At 43.2% G+C, this 24,034-nt stretch overlaps 1 protein-coding gene across 2 annotated transcripts in view; it reads left to right on the plus strand.

Moving 5' to 3' along the window:
- Positions 1 to 24,034, plus strand: part of PGAP1 (post-GPI attachment to proteins inositol deacylase 1) — a 1,296,519-nt gene that overhangs the window by 585,400 nt on the left and 687,085 nt on the right. For both annotated transcript variants that reach the window (XM_040441657.1, XM_040441658.1), the window contains exon 13: positions 18,646 to 18,723. In XM_040441657.1, coding sequence (XP_040297591.1) covers positions 18,646 to 18,723 — 78 coding nt within the window. The remainder of the gene's footprint in view (positions 1 to 18,645; positions 18,724 to 24,034) is intronic.

A 24,034-nucleotide genomic window follows, 5' to 3' on the forward strand; every position in this document is an offset into this window, starting at 1 on the left:
GCCAACAAGTGCTAAGCATCTCGGGGAACTCCTTCAAGACTGTTGGAAGACCATTTCAGGGGACTACCTCTTGAAGCTCATCAAGAGAATGCCAAGAGTGTGCAAAGCAGTAATCAAAGCAAAAGGTGGCTACTTTGAAGAACCTAGAATATGACATATTTTCAGTTGTTTCACACTTGTTTGTTATGTATATAATTCCACATGTGTTAATTCATAGTTTTGATGCCTTCATAGTCATGAAAATAAAGAAAACTCTTTGAATGAGAAGGTGTGTCCAAACTTTTGGTCTGTACTGTATATATATATATATATATATATATATATATATATATATAAATGACGAAAAATGAGCAGCACTCCGGTCTTGTGATGCAATTTCAGTGATGTTTATTTACACCCCAAGGCAATGCAGCATTTCGGCTCTCTCAATGGAGCCTTTGTCAAGCTAGTGAACACAGTGCTCTCAACATATTTAAATGGGTGAATCTCATCAGTGTAATATAATTGCTCATTAGACAAAAAGTTTACAGATACAGGTATAAAACATGATTAAAAATTCTAAATTCATTACAGTGTATCAATACATAATTGTATATTACATAGTGTACATGTTAACAGAAAAAAATGGATCCCACATCCACATTGGAGTGTTCCATACATGATTACCACTAATTACCACATAAAGAAAAGTTAAAAAAGGACAAACCCACGCCATGAATTCCCATGAACATATCCCGGGCCCGTGAGAACTCCCCATATCCCGCGCACGCGCACTAGGCGTCCGCAACAGATATGTCTATCTCAGTGGCTGTCAGCCACTGCGCATGCCCAGAGGATCGAGATCTAATATTGTTGTCACGCCGTGACACCACTGAGATAGACATGTTTGTTGCGGACGCCTAGTGGGCGTGCGTGGGATATGGGGAGTTCTCGCGGGCCCGGGATGCGCAGAAATTATCTGAAGCGGGCGTTCGGTGCGCATGCGCGGGAGGTTGTAGGCTCTCGCGGCTTGGGGATGCTAAGATCGGATCACATGCATGGGAATTCATGGCCTGGGTTACACTGATGAGATTCACCCATTTAAATATGTTGAGAGCACTGTGTTCACTAGCTTGAAAAAGGCTCCATTGAGAGAGCTGAAATGCTGCATTGCCTTGGGGTGTAAATAAACATCACTGAAATTTCATCACAAGACCGGAGTGCTGCCCATTTTTCGTCATTTCTACCTTACTGCTCCTGGTCCAGGAACATTTGTGGAATTGCACCTGGCATACCTATAGAGTGCTGCTGACCTTTTTGTCTTTATTTATATATATATATATATATATATATATAAACACAGAGCCTTTCTCAAGCATCAAACACAAGTGTAACACATGGTATAAATAGATATACAGAATTAGGGGGTGGAGCAATCAATAGGTACAATCAATCAAGTGAAAATGTGTACATAAATAAATAGTGATAATATAGTGATATATCACAAAGCAGTCTGTGATAGCAATATTTGAATACATAATTACAAATAGCTTGCAAGGGATTCATAAAGATACAGTGTAATCAGTGCATAAATATAATAAATGGTGCCAATATAGATCAGCTGCTATACATGAACATCATTGCATTAATTTAAAAACAAGAGGAGCAAAGGATAGGAATGATAACATACCACATGGAATCAGCGTGTTCCCACATGTCAGTGATAGCCAAAATTGGCGTCTAACCCTAGAGAATGCGCAGGCGTCAGGATGGGTCTCAGCAGAATGACGTCACGTTGCGTCCAAGGCAGGCGTTCTGCACCTCACCCACTCACTCGGACGCAACGATACCGGAAGAGACTTTCAGCTTTCCAACGCGCATGCTCACATGAACCCATGTGTCGAAGCGCCATGTTGGACATTGGCAGAGTTGCCCACAATTGTGTTACTCATATAATAAATGGCTCGCAGGAGGCAAAAGAAGGAAACGGACACCCCTGTCAAGGGGGTACAATATCCTCATATTGGGCATGCAATATGAGCCCGATCGGCACTGCCGTGTCAATCGTGCATACAAGCGCCGCCCCATATACGCCTCCTGACACCGCCAAAACAGGGTTCTCCTGACAACTGTTAGATATATACTATTTATAACAAATCTGACGAGTCTCAACCTGGGCCGAAGCGCAATTAAATCAAAATAAGATGACATTTGACAAACATGGGATAACGGTGTATATCAATGTGGTAGGTCAGCATCCTCTCCATATTGCTCATCTTCTCATATTGTATCAGATCATGTTGTATCAGATCATCTACAAAAAAAGGGGAAAGAGCAATTTTTCCCCTGTAATCAGCGAGTCTGCCATTGATGCCTACATTACTGCGGTCAGGTCTGATTTATCACATTATAAAATTTCATGTGATGCTAGTGCACTCAAGAGCCCCAATCTCACACGGTTGGAGATTGAGGCGATTGAACAATTGGGAAATGACCCCCTCCTTACTAGGAAACCCGCAGACAAGGGTGGTGGGATTGTCGTTCTAGATACCTCCAAATACATTGCGGAGATCAGACGACAGCTCGACGACACTGAAGTCTATTCAGCATTTCAGACTGATCCGAAATTTGATATTGCTAGAACAATCAATAAATGTTTAACCAATGCGGTTCTGGCTGGCATCATTGAAAACGACCTCGCTGAATTCTGTACTGAATTCTGCACGATTGACACGGCAGTGCCGATCGGGCTCATATTGAATGCCCAATATGAGGATATTGTACCCCATTGACAGGGGTGTCCGTTTGCTTCTTTTGCCTCCTGCGAGCCATTTATTATATGAGTAACACAATTGTGGGCAACTCTGCCAATGTCCAACATGGCGCTTCGACACATGGGTTCATGTGAGCATGCGCGTTGGAAAGCTGACAGACTCTTCCGGTCTCGTTGTGTCCGAGTGAGTGGGTGAGGTGCGGGACGCCTGCCTTGGACACAAAGTCATTCTGCTGAGACGCATCCTGACGCCTGCGCATTCTCTAGGGTTAGACGCCAATTTTGGCTATCACTGACATGTGGGAACACGCTGATTCCATGTGGTATGTTATCATTCCTATCCTTTGCTCCTCCTGTTTTTAAATTAATGCAATGATGTTCATGTATAGCAGCTGATCTATATTGGCACAATTTATTTTATTTATGCACTGATTACACTGTATCTTTATGAATCCCTTGCAAGCTATTTGTAATTGTGTATTCAAATATTGCTATCACAGACTGCTTTGTGATATATCACTATATTATCACTATTTATTTATTTTTGTACACGTTTTCACTTGATTGATTGTACCTATTGATTGCTCCACCCCCTAATTATGTATATCTATTTATACCATGTGTTACACTTGTGTTTGATGCTTGATAAAGGCTCTGTGTTTTGAGCCGACACGTCGCCTCACTGTGCCACTGTGGCTCAATAAATCATCTTTTTTTCTACTGGATGTGCTGTCCGTTTCCGTCTACATTTCGTGGGTAAGCAGTGACTCCCCTGGACATAGCACAATGTGACTCCAAGTCAATCACACTTCTGTGAAATCAAACTGTCCACTTAGGAAGCAACACTGAGTGACAATCAATTTCACATGCTGTTGTGCAAATGGTATAGACAACAGGTGGAAATTATAGGCAATTAGCAAGACACCCCCAATAAATAAATGGTTCTGCAGGTGGTGACTACAGATTGCTTTCTTTTTTAAATCAGATGTTTCTTTATTAACAATTTTCAGTCTTATTTTATCACATTAACATGATATTTTTGTAGACCACAGATGTATACATTATCTGTCATATATAATATATAATATATACATTATATTACACATATCTACATAAGACATGGCATAAATCCACATAGAAACTCCGGTATCAAAAGTATTTTCAATGTGAGTACAATTATCCATCCTAAACAAATAAACCCATACCCCCCGCCCCAATCCCTTTAAGGCAGGACACATTCTAAAACACCTTCCTTAATCATCACTCTCGGGGTGTCGGCACCACAATACTCCTAAATAAGCCATCCACCATCATCTAATTCCAATCAGCGATGCTTCATATAACATCACAGTCCATCATCAATCTTCCCATACAGCCACATTCCAATTCCAGGTAACCCCCTCACCATCAAGCTTCTATAAATGCACCACACACCTGCTACCATCCAATATTCTATATATATCATCCATCCTCACTGCATTCACCTTGTCATAGAAAAAGTCCTTGTAAGTGCCAGCCAGGAGCTACAGCACCCAGAATTATCAATCCAACTGCCCCAGATTGCTTCGAATTTGGACAGACACTTCCTTTTTTGATATACTCCTCTTTCTAAGCGAATCACAATATTTAATCTAGCAACATATTCTGATATATCAGGAGGTATGGGCTGGATCCACTTTGCTGCCAATGTTTTCCTAGCTTGATATAGCATTCTCCCTATTCCAGTAATTATAACAGACTGCAAATTATTGTCTGGTAACAGGCCTAATACGCACAGTTTGGGATCCAACTTAAAACTAGCACTATATACTTTATTCACCAGATGTAGTATTGCTTTCCAATAAGATGTCAGTGATGAGCATGACCACATCATGTGTAAAAGGTCAGCTTCATCACTTCCACACTTCGGACAGGCTGGACTATCTCTGTAGCCTATTTCATGCAAGAACACTGGGGTCTTATATACCCTATGTATTAAATATAGATGGGATAAACGTGCTGCCTCACTAAGGGATAAAGTAGGGGTAAGTTCCACCACCTCAGTCCACTGCTCATCCGTGAGTTCCCCTAGATCTCTTTCCCACTGACGTCTACTTGTTAATGGATACCCCTTAAGAAAGTCCTCTAAAAGGGCCTGATACACCATGGAGATTGCTCCCTTCACTGAACCAGCTGCAACCACCATATTCAATGTCTGGCTTGACATAAATGTCACTGGGGCTATCTTAGATTGAGCTTCTAAAGCATGTCTAAGTTGTAAGTATCGATAGAACTGTGAAGAGGGCAGCCCATATTCAGAGCACAATTGTTGGTATTGTTTTAAAGTTCCTTTAAAATAAATATGGCTCAGATTCCACACCCCTTTTTTATTCCACTGGGAGAATCCATTCAGGTTTTCCAATTCCTGAAGTGCGGGGTTATGCCATAAAGGCGAGATGTTCATCAACCCTGTTATCCCTAAAATACTCTTTGCCTTATTCCATACTTTACTCATAAGAATCAAGGTCGGAATATTTCCCATTTCTCCTTTTATTTCTCCTTCAATGACTACCAGCGGGGGAGACCTATTTGCAGCCCACCTTATTAGCTGACCACTCTTCCCTCCCATGTCATCTATTACCCCCCACCCTTTAAAATGTTGGAGTTGGGCCGACAGAAAATAAAGCATAGGATTAGGCAAAGCCAGACCACCGGCTTCTTTATTCCTCTGCAGAATTTCGTATCTTATTCTTCCTCTATTATTTTTCCAAATAAAAAACCGGAACAGCTGCTGTATTTTATGGAAGAAATGCACTGGGATCCATATGGGGGAATTATGCAGAATGTAAAGCAACTGAGGCATGAATATCATTTTAAGCAAATTGCCCCTACCGATCATAGAGAGAGGCAATTTATGCCAGACAGCAACCTTGCTTCTAAACCTCCCTAACAAGGGTATTAAATTATTAGGAATATAATCTGCAGTGTTCATTGACACAGTCACTCCAAGATATTTAAAAGATTGCACCACCTTGAGTTCAGAGAAAGTAAGCATGAGTGTTATGCATTCGAGAAGATACCGGGAGAATTACTGACTTATCCCAGTTTATGCGAAGTCCAGACTGATCACCAAACTGCGATATTATAGAGATTATGGAATCTATGGAGTCCACCAAATTACCTACATAAATTAGCATATCATCTGCGTATAAAGATACGCACTCCTCACTAGAGCCCCTCCCTAGCCCTCTCATCAGTGGAGTAGATCGTAAAAGGCACGCCAATGGCTCAATCGCTATTGCAAATAGCAAGGGAGACAACGGGCAGCCCTGTCTCGTCCCCCTCTCCAATGCAACTGAGGGTGATAATTGACCATTCACTCTAATTCTGGCTCTGGGCTCACTGTACAGAAGCTTAACCCATTTTAGAAAACTTATTCCAAAGCCCATCCTAGTCATGACCGCCCACAAATACTCCCACTCATCGCTGTCAAAAGCTTTGGCAGCGTCAAGTGAGATCACAGCAGCTTCACTATCTTGACCTTCCCTCCCCTCCAACTGCAGGTTTATGAACAAGCGCCTAAGATTCAATGCCGTGGATTTTCCAGGCATGAACCCAGATTGATCATCATGAATAATAGACTGAATGACCCTAGACAAACGATTAGCCAAGACTTTGGCCAGAATTTTCACATCCACCGTTAGGAGTGAGATGGGCCTATATGAATCCACGAGTGAAGGGTCTTTTCCCGGCTTGGGTATCACTACAACTATAGCTTCTCTCATGGAACATGGCAATTTACCTTCGCAGTATGCATCTTTAAAAACCGTTAATAAATGTGGAAGTAATATCTCCCCATGCCTTTTATAAAATTCCCCAGGAAGACCATCTCCACCGGGTGCTTTTTCATTGGGCAAAGAATTCAGGGCCATCTCCAGTTCTTCCAGAGTTATATCTTCCTCAAGAAGTGAGCTATTCTCCATAGATAAGGTAGGGATACTAATCCTTTCAAGATAACCAGCTCTATCAGAAGTAGTGGTGATCAGTCTGGACCTATATACCTCTCCAAAGTGGGCATAAAATTCTCCCAGGATATTCTCGTCTCCTGTTATTAGTTGTCCATCTATTCTTCTGAGCGAGGCTATGCAGGAGGGACCATTCTGTGCTTTAGTTATTGTAGCCAGCAGATGCCCCACACTTTCCCCTTCAGCAAAGTACCTCTGGGCCATAAATAGACGTTTATCATCTGCTCTGGTCTGTATATGTTCCCTCAAAAGCTTCTGAGCTTCCTTCCACTGTGCTTCATTAGACAACGTGGGTTGTGCTATATACCTTGTTTCCAGTTGCGTAACTCTATCTGATAGCTCCCTGTCCAGAAGACGACTCTTAGATTTCCTAACACTAATGCGCTTAATGTATAGCCCTCTCACGAACGCCTTCAGGGTGTCCCATACCACAGCCCCTGAAGTCGAGCCTATATTAATAGATAAAAAATCAGTGATAGCTTTAGATATATCAGTTCCTGTATCCACTATTGATAGCCAGAATGGGTTTAATCTCCAGATGGGTCTAGGAGCACATATGTGCTTTCCCACCTCCAGTGTAATCAATAGTGGGGAATGATCAGAAAGGCTACGGGGCAGATATAAAATCTCTTTTGTTAGGGCTACCAATGATGAGGATCCTATTGCTAAATCTATTCTGGACAGGGAGCTATGTGATGCTGAGTAACATGAATATTGACGCCGATCAGGATATTTGGTCCTCCATATATCACACAGGTCTATCTCCTCTATCAGTCTCGCCAGAGAGGTAGGGGCAGCAGTATATGTTCCTGACCCATTATGGAATTTATCCAAAAGAACATTAAGATAAGTATTAAAGTCACCTACAATTAATATAGGAACTAACGGAAATTTAGAAGTAAAGGTAATAATCATCTTCATAATTTCAGCCGAATATGGAGGGGGAACATACACCGCCACTAAGATAATCCTAAACTGAAAAATACAACAGTCTATGCATATAAATCTTCCATCATCATCAATATACGACTCCTGAGCTTTAAACGGAATAGCTTTATGCACTAAAATGCTAACCCCTCTAGCATGTGTGGAGTATGTAGAGTGAAATTCACACCCCACCCACGCTTTATGTGCTAAGTGTGTCTTATCAGCAGTCAAGTGGGTCTCAGATAAGCATACAATAGCTGGCTGTATATCCTTTATAGCATGGAAAATAGCTGACCGCTTAGATGCCAAAGACATTCCTCTCACATTCCATGCACAAATATTAACGGAAGACATCATGGTATCTCATAAGCAAATACAGAGTGTGGTGCCGACAACCCCAAGCGAACCTGCCCCTAATAGTAATACTGAAAATATATCCTACCTTAACCCTCCCTCCTCCCAACTGTCCCCAAACTACCCTAAACATTCTGTCAGTCATGAACCCAATAAACAGGCGTACACCATAGACATTAAAAGTGAACCTAACCGTCATGGGTTAACACTAAAGGCACAGATGAAAAAAATAAGTGCTTAGCTTATACATGCGCTACACCCTGGATGCGCCAGCGTGTTAGCTCACCCAACCTCCTCCCCAACCACATATTAACCCATACAGTGTGAAACCGAACCAGTGAAAAACCAGCATATAACACCTCCCTTTTTAGAAAAGCATTAAATAACTCAATACTATTTCTAGCATTACGGTGTGTCAAATAAGAGACACTAGAAAAAAGAAAAACAGTTCCATTGTAGATGTCACCATCTCATCAGGTATTGTTGTCACGCCGATCATTTTCATGAGTGTCCAGCCATTGACTTGCCTCTAACGGATCTTCAAACATATGTGTGGATCCATTCGCCACCACCCGAAGCTTTGCCGGATACAACATGGAATAAGGCCACTGCAATGATCTCAATCTCTTCTTTACTGCCAAAAATTTCGCTCTCCTCTTCTGTATTTCTGCAGAAAAGTCCGGGAACATTAAAACTCGGATATCGCCAATTTGGAAATCAGGGTTATCCCTGGCTGCTTTGAGTATGGCATCCCGGTCTCTATAATGTAGGACCTTAATCAGGAGAGGTCTTGGAGGCGCCCCCGGAGGTGGCGGGCGAAATGACACCCGATGTGCACGTTCTATTGCAAAGAGCGGGGATAACTTTTCTTTCCCAATTATGTCCACCAGCCACTTTTCCATAAATGAGACAGGGTCTGAGCCCTCAGTGCGCTCCGGTATTCCAATAAACCGCACATTATTCCGTCTTAGACGGTTTTCCATATCATCAGATTTGGATATGAGTAGGGATACGTTATGTATAACACGTTGTAAGTCCCTTTTAACAGGCGGTAGCTGATCCTCCATGTCGCTGACGCGACCCTCCAACTCTCCCACTCTTTCTTTAAACTGCCGCATATCTTGCCTTATCAGCAAAACTTCCTCCTTAAGGCCTCCCATATTGGTATTTAGGGACGTGAGGGCTGTGCTGCATTGTGCCACCATCTTATATACGTCCGCAATAGTGGGTTCGGAAATGGGCGCCGCTTCTGGCGGCAACTCAGGACCCACCTTCAGCTTTGTCACTGATGCATATGAGGCCTGTTCCACGACCTCCTCTCCTCCAGCCTCATCGGACATCTGAGCATCAGGCTCCGGATCAGCTACTGCAGCTGCTGGGGTACGGGCATACTTCCCCAGCTTCGCCGCCACATCAGAGAACTTAGCATTCTGCCCGGCGCCATTTTGTTTAGCCGGCGTGTCTGTGCCGCCGTCCTTACTCTCCTTCTCCCTCTGCTTTTGGCGAGTCATATCGAGCCCGGAGTAAACCCCAGCGTTCAGGGAGGCTTCCAGTCACGATCGGTCTCCTCTGAGGTCAGGTAGGAAGCGGGTGAGCGATTATATACAGGATACTGTCCAGGAGCTCAGCGCCATGCGTCCTTCTACATCGGCGGTTAGGCCACGCCCCCCGCTGGTGGTGCTTTCACTCTAGTGGTAGCATGAGACGGAGTCTACAACCCACACAAGTGGCTCAGGTAGTGCAGCTTATCCAGGATGGCACATCAATGCGAGCTGTGGCAAGAAGGTTTGCTGTGTCTGTCAGCGTAGTGTCCAGAGCATGGAGGCGCTGCCAGGAGACAGGCCAGTACATCAGGAGACGTGGAGGAGGCCGTAGGAGGGCAACAACCCTTCAGCAGGACCGCTACCTCCGCCTTTGTGCAAGGAGGAACAGGAGGAGCACTGCCAGAGCCCTGAAAAATGACCTCCAGCAGGCCACAAATGTGCATGTGTCTGCTCAAACGGTCAGAAACAGACTCAATGAGGGTGATATGAGGGCCCGACGTCCACAGGTGGGGGTTGGGCTTACAGCCCAACACCGTGCAGGACGTTTGGCATTTGCCAGAGAACACCAAGATTGGCAAATTCGCCACTGGCGCCCTGTGCTCTTCACAGATGAAAGCAGGTTCACACTGATCAGATGTGACAGAGTCTGGAGACGCCGTGGAGAACGTTCTGCTGCCTGCAACATCCTCCTGCATGACCGGTTTGGCATTGGGTCAGTAATGGTGTGGGGTGGCATTTCTTTGGAGGGCCGCACAGCCCTCCATGTGCTCGCCAGAGGTAGCCTGACTGCCATTAGGTACCGAGATGAGATCCTCAGATCCCTTGTGAGACCATATGCTGGTGCGGTTGGCCCTGGGTTCCTCCTAATGCAAGACAATGCTAGACCTCATGTGGCTGGAGTGTGTCAGCAGTTCCTGCAAGACGAAGGCATTGATGCTATGGACTGGCCCGCCCGTTCCCCAGACCTGAATCCAATTGAGCACATCTGGGACATCATGTCTCGCTCTATCCACCAACGTCACGTTGCACCACAGACTGTCCAGGAGTTGGCAGATGCTTTAGTCCAGGTCTGGGAGGAGATCCCTCAGGAGACCGTCCGCCACCTCATCAGGAGCATGCACAGGCATTGTAGGGAGGTCATACAGGCACGTGGAGGCCACACACACTACTGAGCCTCATTTTGACTTGTTTTAAGGACATTACATCAAAGTTGGATCAGCCTGTAGTGTGTTTTTCCACTTTAATTTTGAGTGTGACTCCAAATCCAGACCTCCATGGGTTGAAAAATTTGATTTCAATTTTTTTTATTTTTGTGATTTTGTTGTCAGCACATTCAACTATGTAAAGAACAAAGTATTTCAGAAGAATATTTAATTAATTCAGATCTAGGATGTGTTATTTTTGTGTTCCCTTTATTTTTTTGAGCAGTTTGTGTGTATATATATATATATATATATATATATATATATATATATATATATATATAAAAAAGGAAAAAAATGGCGGCACTGGAGAAACAAACAATGGCGGGTGCTAGGTACAGGGATGTAGCTGCTTACCCCGTATGGATAGAGATGAAAAACGGACAGCACTCCAGATAAAAAGCAATGGTGTTTATTCACCCATGTGGAAGGCAACGTTTCAGCTCATACAAGACCCTTTCTCAAGCAATGAACACAGTGCATGATGGTGTGTATATATAGTCCAACCCCTAATACATCACAATAAAATCAATCAACAATAATATACAAAAATAAAGTGCAAATAGTGCATAGACAATGCATAAATACATAGAAGATGTGCATTATTCATAAGCGGCAGCCCGCACCAGTATTATAACATGTGTACAGTACAAGACATATACATTATACCATAAAGTGCAATAATTAATAAGTGAATACAGGTGCACATAATCAACAATGTGGGCGGAAAGATGTAAGGTGACGCTGCAAGGAGGGAGCGGTGACATACCCAATGTTGTCCTCTGTGCCACACACGCCAAGCCCCGCCGAATCCGGCGTTCCGATGAGAGCACTGCGCAAGCGCCAAGTTGTGTCAAGACCACGGCATGACATCATCACATGTCGTTGCGGGAGCATGCGCACTAATGCTAGGCCACTCAGTCGGCCATTTCACAATAGGTAAAAGCCTCACAATACTGTGTGTGCGCATGTCTATGTAGGGAATACAGCAAATATGTGGCCACAGGATGAGAATGGCGCTCATAGGGTAAATAGGTAAAGATGAAACAGTGTTCTTCAATTTAAGGTGAATATGTGCTGCTCACCTGTTTGGGTTGCACCGATTGGGTGCAACCGTGATGAAGGTCCGCTGGATTAGCTAGGTATCAAGTTGGAGCCGCCGTGTCCAAAAGAACCAAGGGCGAGGGCCAAGTCGCCACTTCGTTAATTGCTAGAAATACTGACAGTGCCCGTCACGACCTTTGTGGTCTGGCGAGCTGGTGGACGTGAGGCGCAAATCACCACCGGATTAGACAAGTACGGGTTTATTGAGAGACAACGCATTTCGGGGTGCGCATGACCCCTTTATCAAGTCTACAAGAAACATAAATAATAACAAAATAGTATATACATGTACAATTTGTACTCAAAGGGGGAGGAATTTTTTATAGGTATTAAAAGCGAGGGTTGGATAAAACTCATAATAATAACGATAGTCGAAAATAAGAGATAAGAATAATATGAAGAGTGAAAATATCTTTCATTTAAAGTGGTAGAATGGAATAAGAAGTGCTATGTTCAAAAGACAAGAAAAATATAATATAAAATATATACAGTACAGACCAAAAGTTTGGACACACCTTCTCATTCAAAGAGTTTTCTTTATTTTCATGACTATGAAAATTGTAGATTCACACTGAAGGCATCAAAACTATGAATTAACACATGTGGAATTATATGCATAACAAACAAGTGTGAAACAACTGAAAATATGTCATATTCTAGGTTCTTCAAAGTAGCAACCTTTTGCTTTGATTACTGCTTTGCACACTCTGGGCATTCTCTTGATGAGCTTCAAGAGGTAGTCCCCTGAAATGGTTTTCACTTCACAGGTGTGCCCTGTCAGGTTTAATAAGTGGGATTTCTTGCCTTATAAATGGGGTTGGGACCATCAGTTGCGTTGAGGAGAAGTCAGGTGGATACACAGCTGATAGTCCTACTGAATAGACTGTTAGAATTTATATTATGGAAAGAAAAAAGCAGCTAAGTAAAGAAAAACGAGTGGCCATCATTACTTTAAGAAATGAAGGTCAGTCAGTCAGCCAAACAATTCGGAAAACTTTGAAAGTAAGGGCTATTTGACCATGAAGGAGAGTGATGGGGTGCTGCGCCAGATGACCTGGCCTACACAGTCACCGGACCTGAACCCAATCGAGATGGTTTGGGGTGAGCTGGACCGCAGAGTGAAGGCAAAAGGGCCAACAAGTGCTAAGCATCTCTGGGAACTCCTTCAAGACTGTTGGAAGACCATTTCAGGGGACTACCTTTTGAAGCTCATCAAGAGAATGCCAAGAGTGTGAAAAGCAGTAATCAAAGCAAAAGGTAGCTACTTTGAAGAACCTAGAATAAGACATATTTTCAGTAGTTTCACACTTGTTTGTTATGTATATAATTCCACATGTGTTAATTCATAGTTTTGATGCCTTCATAGTCATGAAAATAAAGAAAACTCTTTGAATGAGAAGATGTGTCCAAACTTTTGGTCTGTACTGTATATACAGGGAGTGCAGAATTATTAGGCAAGTTGTATTTTTGAGGATTAATTTTATTATTGAACAACAACCATGTTCTCAATGAACCCAAAAAACTCATTAATATCAAAGCTGAATATTTTTGGAAGTAGTTTTTAGTTTGTTTTTAGTTTTAGCTATTTTAGGGGGATATCTGTGTGTGCAGGTGACTATTACTGTGCATAATTATTAGGCAACTTAACAAAAAACAAATATATACCCATTTCAATTATTTATTTTTACCAGTGAAACCAATATAACATCTCAACATTCACAAATATACATTTCTGACATTCAAAAACAAAACAAAAACAAATCAGTGACCAATATAGCCACCTTTCTTTGCAAGGACACTCAAAAGCCTGCCATCCATGGATTCTGTCAGTGTTTTGATCTGTTCACCATCAACATTGCGTGCAGCAGCAACCACAGCCTCCCAGACACTGTTCAGAGAGGTGTACTGTTTTCCCTCCTTGTAAATCTCACATTTGATGATGGACCACAGGTTCTCAATGGGGTTCAGATCAGGGGAACAAGGAGGCCATGTCATTAGATTTTCTTCTTTTATACCCTTTCTTGCCAGCCACGCTGTGGAGTACTTGGACGCGTGTGATGGAGCATTGTCCTGCATGAAAATCATGTTTTTCTTGAAGGATGCAGACTTCTTCCTGTACCACTGCTTGAAGAAGGTGTCTTCCAGAAACTGGCAGTAGGACTGGGAGTTGAGCTTGACTATATCCTCAACCCGAAAAGGTCCCACAAGCTCATCTTTGATGATACCAGCCCAAACCAGTACTCCACCTCCACCTTGCTGGCGTCTGAGTCGGACTGGAGCTCTCTGCCCTTTACCAATCCAGCCACGGGCCCATCCATCTGGCCCATCAAGACTCACTCTCATTTCATCAGTCCATAAAACCTTAGAAAAATCAGTCTTGAGATATTTCTTGGCCCAGTCTTGACGTTTCAGCTTGTGTGTCTTGTTCAGTGGTGGTCGTCTTTCAGCCTTTCTTACCTTGGCCATGTCTCTGAGTATTGCACACCTTGTGCTTTTGGGCACTCCAGTGATGTTGCAGCTCTGAAATATGGCCAAACTGGTGGCAAGTGGCATCTTGGCAGCTGCACGCTTGACTTTTCTCAGTTCATGGGCAGTTATTTTGCGCCTTGGTTTTTCCACACGCTTCTTGCGACCCTGTTGACTATTTTGAATGAAACGCTTGATTGTTCGATGATCACGCTTCAGAAGCTTTGCAATTTTAAGAGTGCTGCATCCCTCTGCAAGATATCTCACTATTTTTGACTTTTCTGAGACTGTCAAGTCCTTCTTTTGACCCATTTTGCGAAAGGAAAGGAAGTTGCCTAATAATTAGGCACACCTAATATAGGGTGTTGATGTCATTAGACCACACCCCTTCTCATTACAGAGATGCACATCACCTAATATGCTTAATTGGTAGTAGGCTTTCGAGCCTATACAGCTTGGAGTAAGACAACATGCATAAAGAGGATGATGTGGTCAAAATACTCATTTGCCTAATAATTCTGCACGCAGTGTATAATGTTTTTTCTGGATAAAGACTATAGAGAAAAGAGGCCTATAACGAATAGGCATCAAAGAAAATGAATGCGTAGGCGTATCGTTAATGGTTCACAAAAGCACAACAATTTGATAAAAATTTGATAAAAAGATTCAGTTCTCATATGTCATCATATAAAATTGTGTATATAAGCCTGAATTCATACATAAATATATAAATAGATAAATAAATAAATAGGTAGAAATCGATCAATTCATATGTATTCCCATGTTAAATTATCTCTTATTTTCGACTATCGTTATTATTATTATGAGTTTTATCCAACCCTCGCTTTTAATACCTACAAAAAATTTCCCCCCCTTTGAGTACAAATTGTACATGTATATACTATTTTGTTATTATTTATGTTTCTTGTAGACTTGATAAAGGGGTCATGCGCACCCCGAAACGCGTTGTCTCTCAATAAACCCGTACTTGTCTAATCCGGTTGTGATTTTCGCCTCACGCCCACCAGCTCGCCAGACCACAAAGGTCGTGACGGGCACTGTCAGTACATGTAGGGAATAGACAGGACAGGGCATCATGGAGAATATTCCGTGTTCTGTGGCGTGGATATGTTGGAGACAGGGGAGGGGCTGCAACTCGTTAGAGACACAGACCCACACCCCATATGGGCGCAGCACAACGGCGACCACGACGGGGCTCGCCATGGCCACCATAAGCAGAGCCCACCAGATCCCTCCAAGAACCACCCCCAATTTTAGACACACAATATACCATTTCAGAGGCTGATCAACAAAACAAATACATTTTTGGCACAACTTGGGGATTAAAGCAGAGATACTAACGATCATATAAAATACAGGTATGTGGACACAGTGTTCATACACAGGGTACGCCCCACTTCACAATCTCGCAGCGTCCATCTCATCTGTGAAAATAAAAGCAAGAAGAAAAAATGAGAATGGCTTAATGGTGTTCATAATACACTAAGTACCACCAGAGGTATTTCGTATATCACATATATGACAATGTAGGGCAAACTGCTTATCTAGGAATAGGGGTGTATTCCTAGATAAGCAGTTTGCCCTACATTGTCATATATGTGATATACGATATACCTCTGGTGGTACTTCGTGTATTATGAACACCATTAAGCCATTCTCATTTTTTCTTCTTGCTTTTATTTTCACAGATGAGATGGACGCTGCGAGATTGTGAAGTGGGGCGTACCCTGTGTATGAACACTGTGTCCACATACCTGTATTTTATATGATCGTTAGTATCTCTGCTTTAATCCCCAAGTTGTGCCAAAAATGTATTTGTTTTGTTGATCAGCCTCTGAAATGGTATATTGTGTGTCTAAAATTGGGGGTGGTTCTTGGAGGGATCTGGTGGGCTCTGCTTATGGTGGCCATGGCGAGCCCCGTCGTGGTCGCCGTTGTGCTACGCCCATATGGGGTGAGGGTCTGTGTCTCTAATGAGTTGCAGCCCCTCCCCTGTCTCCAACATATCCACGCCACAGAACACGGAATATTCTCCGTGATGCGCTATCCTGTCTATTCCCTACATGGACATGCGCACACACAGTATTGTGAGGCTCTTACCTAATGTGAAATGGCCGACTGAGCGGCCTAGCATTAGTGCGCATGCTCCCGCAACGACATGTGATGATGTCATGCTGTGGTCTTGACGCAACTTGGCGCTTGCGCAGTGCTCTCATCGGAACGCCGGATTCGGCGGGGCTTGGCGTGTGTGGCACAGAGGACAACATTGGGTATGTCACCGCTCCCTCCTTGCAGCGTCACCTTACATCTCTCCGCCCACATTGTTGATTATGTGCACCTGTATTCACTTATTAATTATTGGTTTTTATGGTATAATGTATATGTCTTGTACTGTACACATGTTATAATACCGGTGCGGGCTGCCGCTTATGAATAATGCACATCTTCTATGTATTTATGCATTGTCTATGCACTATCTGCACTTTATTTTTGTATATTGTTGTTGATTGATTTTATTGTGATGTATTAGGGGTTGGACTATATATACCCCATCATGCACTGTGTTCATTGCTTGAGAAAGGCTCTTGTATGAGCTGAAACGTTGCCTTCCACATGGGTGAATAAACACCATTGCTTTTTATCTGGAGTGCTGTCCGTTTTTTCTCTCTCTCTCTCTATATATATATATATATATATATATATATATATATATATATATATAAATATATACACATACATACATACATACATACTATCAGAAGGACCCGGCTTCACACGGGTATATTTTGTCTATTTAGTTTAATGTTTGTGTGTGTCGTTAACTAGGTGTGTGTGACATGTAAGCACCCTGCCCCCTTAAGCACCCTGTCCGTAAGTGTTCTGCGGATCCGCACATCACCGGCAATATAACAGAAAATGCCTAATCTTGTCCGCAATTGCGGACAAGAATAGGACATGTTCTATTTATTTGCGGAAACAGAAGCACGGATGCGGAAGTGCGGATGCGGACAGCACATTCCAGTCCCATTAAAAATGAATGGGTCTGCACCCGTTCCGCAAAATTGCGGAACGGATGCGGACCCATTTTGCGGACATGTGAATAATTTTGTTCCGCATTTTGCGGAACGGAATTGCCGACCCATTCATTCATGCCCGGACACGAATTGCGGATTCGCACTTCCGTTCCGCGGATAAGAACAGGCATATTCTATTAGTGCCGTCAATGTGCGGTCCGCAAAATGCGGAACGCACATTGCTGCTGTCCGTGTTTTGCGGATCCGTTGAATGGCGCCTAACAGTGACCTCCACAGCCCCCCACCCCGTTAACACTATCCCCCACAGTGCCCCGCCTCCTTAAAATGTGACCTTCACAGATGCCCGCACTTTAACAGTGACCTATACAACATCCCACCCGCCCCCTAACAAAGACCTCCACAGCGGGGCATTATTGTTTTTAATTGACAGTATATAAAATCTCACAGAATTAGTATACAGTTAAGTTCATGTGAGCTACATCAGCCTTTAAACGATTGCTAAGTGTCGCAATCAAAATCATATTAACTCACACAAAAGCTGTCTTATAATAAGAATGTCCTTCATTGCCTATAGAAACCAATCAGAGCTCATATTAATGACCTGTAGCAAATTAGAAGCTGAGCTGTGATTGGTTGCCATATGCAACCTGATGAATATCCAGGCTAACTGCAACAACAGACAATGGCTCCTGTAGTTTGGCTTTAGGTTACTAAGCGTATTTTTTGACAAAGCTCGGGTGAAAATTTCCACTGAAAACATAGTCTATGATGTTCCCCGAGTCACAGGAGGCAGCTGTGCAAAATTTTGTGATTGTAAATATGACGTGCGGATTCCTTTAGCGGACATACATATACTCAGCTTTATATATTATATATATATATATACTTTATATATACCCACACACTGTATATAGTCAGTACAGTCAGTCCCCTTAAACCAGGCATGCTCAACCTGCGGCCCTCCAGCTGTTGCAAAACTACAACTCCCAGCATGCCTGAAAAGCCTACAGCTATCAGCCTTCAGCAGGGCATGGTGGGAGTTCTAGTTTTACAACAGCTGGAGGGCCGCAGGTTGAGCATGCCTGCCTTAAACAATGTAATATTTTTGCTTTTAGTGGCACAGTTTAACTGATCCTCACATATTACTGCTGAATTATTGACACTGGTTATATTATTTTTGTAGAAGCTCTTATATAAAAGTAATAGTACTTTTTTTTTTTTTTTTTTCCAATACAGGCTGTAACCTTAACACTTGAAGATTTTTTTAACACTTCCCATTTTGTTCTTTATCTGCCTGCAACAAATAACAGCAAGGTAAATCATTCAATGTAGACAATGTAGACGCTATGTCATTGCTGTATTAGTTTTTTTTTCTGTGCCCGATTCACTTCCAAATATATTCAATGTTATTGAGCATGTGTCAGCAGTATCAGCCTTATTAAACCAGGTATATTGCCTAATAAGGTTGAGCCTGCCAATTTAAAATATCTGTCTTGTGAAGTTCAGTTGTGGCAACTTTAATTTTCTTATACACGAGCGAGTTTTCCATCTAGATGTGGTGCGTGTTGTGAACAGGTAGCATCCAGACTCTGTACTGACCCATTAATTTCAATGGGTATGTGCACATGAGCATTGTTTATCACTGATCATCTCTGCATTCAGGAAAAATTGCAGCATATACTACTCTACTCACAAAAAGTTAGGGATATTTGGCTTTCGGGTTAAATGATGACTCATCCTGTTCACAAGCCGATTTATTGTCTGCTGAAACATGGCATCCCACTCTTCTTAAAATGCGGCCCTCAGGTCATTGAGGTTCTGGGGTACAGAGATAGGCCACTTTCACACTAGCATTTTGGATTTCTGTTTGTGAGATCCGTTCAGGGCTCTCACAAGCGGTCCAAAATGGATCAGTTTTGCCCTAAGGCCTCTTTCACACGGGCGTTGCGGAAAAATGTGCGGGTGCGTTGCGGGAACACCTGCGATTTTTCCGCACGAGTGCAAAACATTGTAATGCGTTTTGCACTCGCGTGAGAAAAATCGTGCGTGTTTGGTACCCAAACCCGAACTTCTTCACAGAAGTTCGGGCTTGGGATGGGTGTTCTGTGGATTGTATTATTTTCCCTTATAACATGGTTATAAGGGAAAATAATAGCATTCTGAATACAGAATGCAAAGTAAAATAGCACTGGAGGGGTTAAAAAATTTTTTAAAAAAATTTAACTCACATTAACCACCTCAGCCCCTATAGCTTAAACACCCTTAAAGACCAGGCCACTTTTTACACTACTGACCTACCCTACTTTCACCGTTTATTGCTCGGTCATGCAACTTACCACCCAAATGAATTTTACCTCCTTTTCTTCTCACTAATAGAGCTTTCATTTGGTGGTATTTCATTGCTGCTGACATTTTTACTTTTTTTGTTATTAATCGTAATTTAACGATTTTTTTGCAAAAAAATGACATTTTTCACTTTCAGTTGTAAAATTTTGCAAAAAAAACGACATCCATATATACATTTTTCTCTAAATTTATTGTTCTACATGTCTTTGATAAAAAAAAAATGTTTGGGTAAAAAAAAAAAGGGTTTGGGTAAAAGTTATAGCGTTTACAAACTATGGTACAAAAATGTGAATTTCCGCTTTTTGAAGCAGCTCTGACTTTCTGAGCACCTGTCATGTTTCCTGAGGTTCTACAATGCCCAGACAGTACAAACACCCCACAAATGACCCGATTTCGGAAAGTAGACACCCTAAGGTATTCGCTGATGGGCATAGTGAGTTCGTAGAACTTTTTATTTTTTGTCACAAGTTAGTGGAAAATGATGATTTTTTCTTTTATTTTTTCTTACAAAGTCTCATATTCCACTAACTTGTGACAAAAAATAAAAACTTCTATGAACTCACTATGCCCATCAGCGAATACCTTGGGGTGTCTTCTTTCCAAAATGGGGTCACTTGTGGGGTAGTTATACTGCCCTGGCATTCTAGGGGCCCAAATGTGTGGTAAGTACTTTGAAATCAAAATGTGTAAAAAATGACCGGTGAAATCCGAAAGGTGCTCTTTGGAATGTGGGCCCCTTTGCCCACCTAGGCTGCAAAAAAAGGCCACACATGTGGTATCGCTGTACTCAGGAGAAGTTGGGGAATGTGTTTTGGGGTGTCATTTTACATATACCCATGCTGGGTGAGATAAATATCTTGGTCAAATGCCAAATTTGTATAAAAAAAATGGAAAAAGTTGTCTTTTGCCAAGATATTTCTCTCACCCAGCATGGGTATATGTAAAATGACACCCCAAAACACATTCCCCAACTTCTCCTGAGTACGGAGATACCACATGTGTTACACTTTTTTGCAGCCTAGGTGGGCAAAGGGGCCCATATTCCAAAGAGCACCTTTCGGATTTCACCGGTCATTTTTTACACATTTTGATTTCAAACTTCTTACCACACATTTGGGCCCCTAGAATGCCAGGGCAGTATAACTACCCCACAATTGACCCCATTTTGGAAAGAAGACACCCCAAGGTATTTCGTGATGGGCATAGTGAGTTCATGGTAGTTTTTATTTTTTGTCACAAGTTAGTGGAATATGAGACTTTGTAAGGAAAACAAAATATAAAAATCATCATTTTCCGCTAACTTGTGACCAAAAATATAAAATTCTAGGAACTCGCCATGCCCCTCACAGAATACCTTGGGGTGTCTTCTTTCCAAAATGGGGTCACTTGTGGGGTAGTTATACTGCCCTGGCATTTTCCAGGGGCCCTAATGTGTGGTAAGTAGTTAAATGACCTGTGAAATCCTAAAGGTGCTCTTTGGAATGTGGGCCCCTTTGCCCATCTAGGCTGCAAAAAAGTGTCACACATGTGGTATCGCCGTATTCAGGAGAAGTTGGGCAATGTGTTTTGGGGTGTCTTTTTACATATACTCATGCTCATTACCTGGCATTCTAGGGGCCCTAAAAAATCATACGGACATCTGAATGCAGTCTTACAGGGGGGTGATCAATGACAGGGGGATGATCAGGGAGTCTATATGGGGTGATCACCCCCGTCATTGATTACCCCCCTGTAAGGCTGCATTCAGATGTCCGTATGCGTTTTGCGGATCCGATCCATGTATCAGTGGATCCGTAAAAATCATACGGACATCTGAATGCAGCCTTACAGGGGGGTGATCACCCCATATAGACTCCCTGATCACCCCCCTGTCATTGATCACCCCCCTGTCATTGATCACCCCCCTGTAAGGCTCCATTCAGACATTTTTTTGGCCCAAGTTTTTTTGGCCCAAGTGAAGTGATCACCCCCCTGTAAGGCTCCATTCAGACGTCTGTATGTGTTTTGCGGATCCGATCCATGTATCCGTGGATCCGTAAAAAACATACGGACATCTGAATGCAGCCTTACAGGGGGGTGATCAATGACAGGGGGGTGATCAGGGAGTCTATATGGGGTGATCACCTCCGTCATTGATCACTCCCCTGTAAGGCTCCATTCAGACGTCCGTATGTGTTTTGCGGATCCGATCCATCTATCAGTGGATCCGTAAAAATCATACGGATGTCTGAATGGAGCCTTACAGGGGGTTATCAATGACAGGGGGGTGATCAGGGAGTCTATATGGGGTGATCTGGGGTGATCAGGGGTGAATAAGGGGTTAATAAGTGACGGGGGGGGGTGTAGTGTTGTGTGGTGCTTGGTGCTACATATTACTGAGCTACCTGTGTCCTCTGGTGGTCGATCCAAACAAAGGGGACCACCAGAGGACCAGGTAGCAGGTATATTAGACGCTGTTATCAAAACAGCGTCTAATATACCTGTTAGGGGTTAAAAAAAACACATCTCCAGCCTGCCAGCGAATGATCGCCGCTGGCAGGCTGGAGATCCACTCTCTTACCTTCCGTTCCTGTGAACGCGCGCGCCTGTGTGCGCGCGTTCACAGGAAATCTCGCGAGAGGACACGCCGGCGCGTCCAGGAGGAATCAATCAACCACCTCCAGGAAGCGTCGCTGCGTTCGGCGGTCCGGAGGTGGTTAATCCACTTGCTCGCGTAGCCCGGCATCTCCTTGTGTCTCCTTTGTTGAAAGACCTGTGGTGAGCATTAATTATAGTTCAAGGACCTGTGATGACGTCACTCCGGTCATCACATGGTACTTCACATGATCTTTTACCATGGTGAATCACCATGGTAAAAGATTATGTGACGTACCATGTGATGACCGGAGTGACGTCATCACAGGTCCTTGAACTATAATTAATGCTCACCACAGGTCCTTCAACAAAGGAGACACAAGGAGATGTCGGGCTACGCGAGCAAGTGGATTAAGGTGAGTTAAATTTTTTTTTATTTTTTTTTAACCCCTCCGGTGCTATTTTACTTTGCATTCTGTATTCAGAATGCTATTATTTTCCCTTATAACCATGTTATAAGGGAAAATAATAATGATCGGGTCTCCATCCCGATAGTCTCCTAGCAACCGTGCATGAAAATCGCACCGCATCCGCACTTGCTTGCGGATGCTTGGGATTTTCACGCAACCCCATTCACTTCTATGGGGCCTGCGTTGCGTGAAAAACGCAGAATATAGAACATGCTGCGATTTTCACGCAACGCATAAGTGATGCGTGAAAATCACCGCTCATGTGAACAGCCCCATAGAAATGAATGGGTCGGTATTCAGTGCGGGTGCAATGCGTTCACCTCCCGCATCGCATCCGTGCGGAATACTCGCTCGTGTGAAAGGGGCCTAATGCATTCTGAATGGAAAAGGATATGCTCACAATGTATCAGTTTGCCTGTGTTCAGTCACCATTCCGCTCTGGAGGCGGACACCGAAACACTGCCTGCAGTGTTTTGCTGTCCGCCTGACGAAGCAGAGCCAAACGGATCTGTCCTGGCACACAATGTAAGTCATTGGGGACGGATCCATTTCTCTGACACAATCTGGCACAATAGAAAACGCCATGGCTGTAGAAGACATAATATAACCGGATCAGTTCATGACTGATGCATGCGGTTGTATTATTGTAACGGAAGCGTTTTTGCAGATCCATGATTCCCATTCCATCTCATCGGCCTTAGCTACTTCAGCCTTTGAGTCCCCTTTGGAGTCTTCATTTACTTTGTTAGCCTTCTCAGACACTGCATCATATACTTCCATTCTGTACTCCTCCTCCTCTTTCTCATCAAGGTTGGATGTACTGGGGACACCGGGATCTTCACCAGACTCGTCGTCTTCTGGCAATCCCTCCAGAGGTTCACCCATTCGTTTAGGCTCTAGGAGAGGGCCTCCTTAAGCGCTTCTTCAAGGGTTCGAGCCTAGGAGAGGGCCTCCTTTTGACTCTGTTCTGCTGCAGCCGATGTAGGAGTATCATCATTCTCTTTTAGACACCCTGTGAGGGTTCCACCCAGGGTCCCTTTAAGCACTTTGTTTATGTCTACTGCAGTCTTCTTTGGTGACTCTGTGAAGACAGCTAGTCCCTTCTCTATTATATCTAGGGACAGTGTGAAGAGAGAGAAATCTTCAGGATTGAAGCTGTACTGACGTGTCGGGTCATTTACCTCTGCCTGGATATGGGTCTCAGACACTATGCTGCCGTCTCCCCACTCAGCTCT

Source organism: Bufo bufo, chromosome 7 (genome assembly GCF_905171765.1).
Source record: "Bufo bufo chromosome 7, aBufBuf1.1, whole genome shotgun sequence".
Classification (NCBI taxonomy): Eukaryota; Metazoa; Chordata; class Amphibia; order Anura; family Bufonidae; genus Bufo; species Bufo bufo.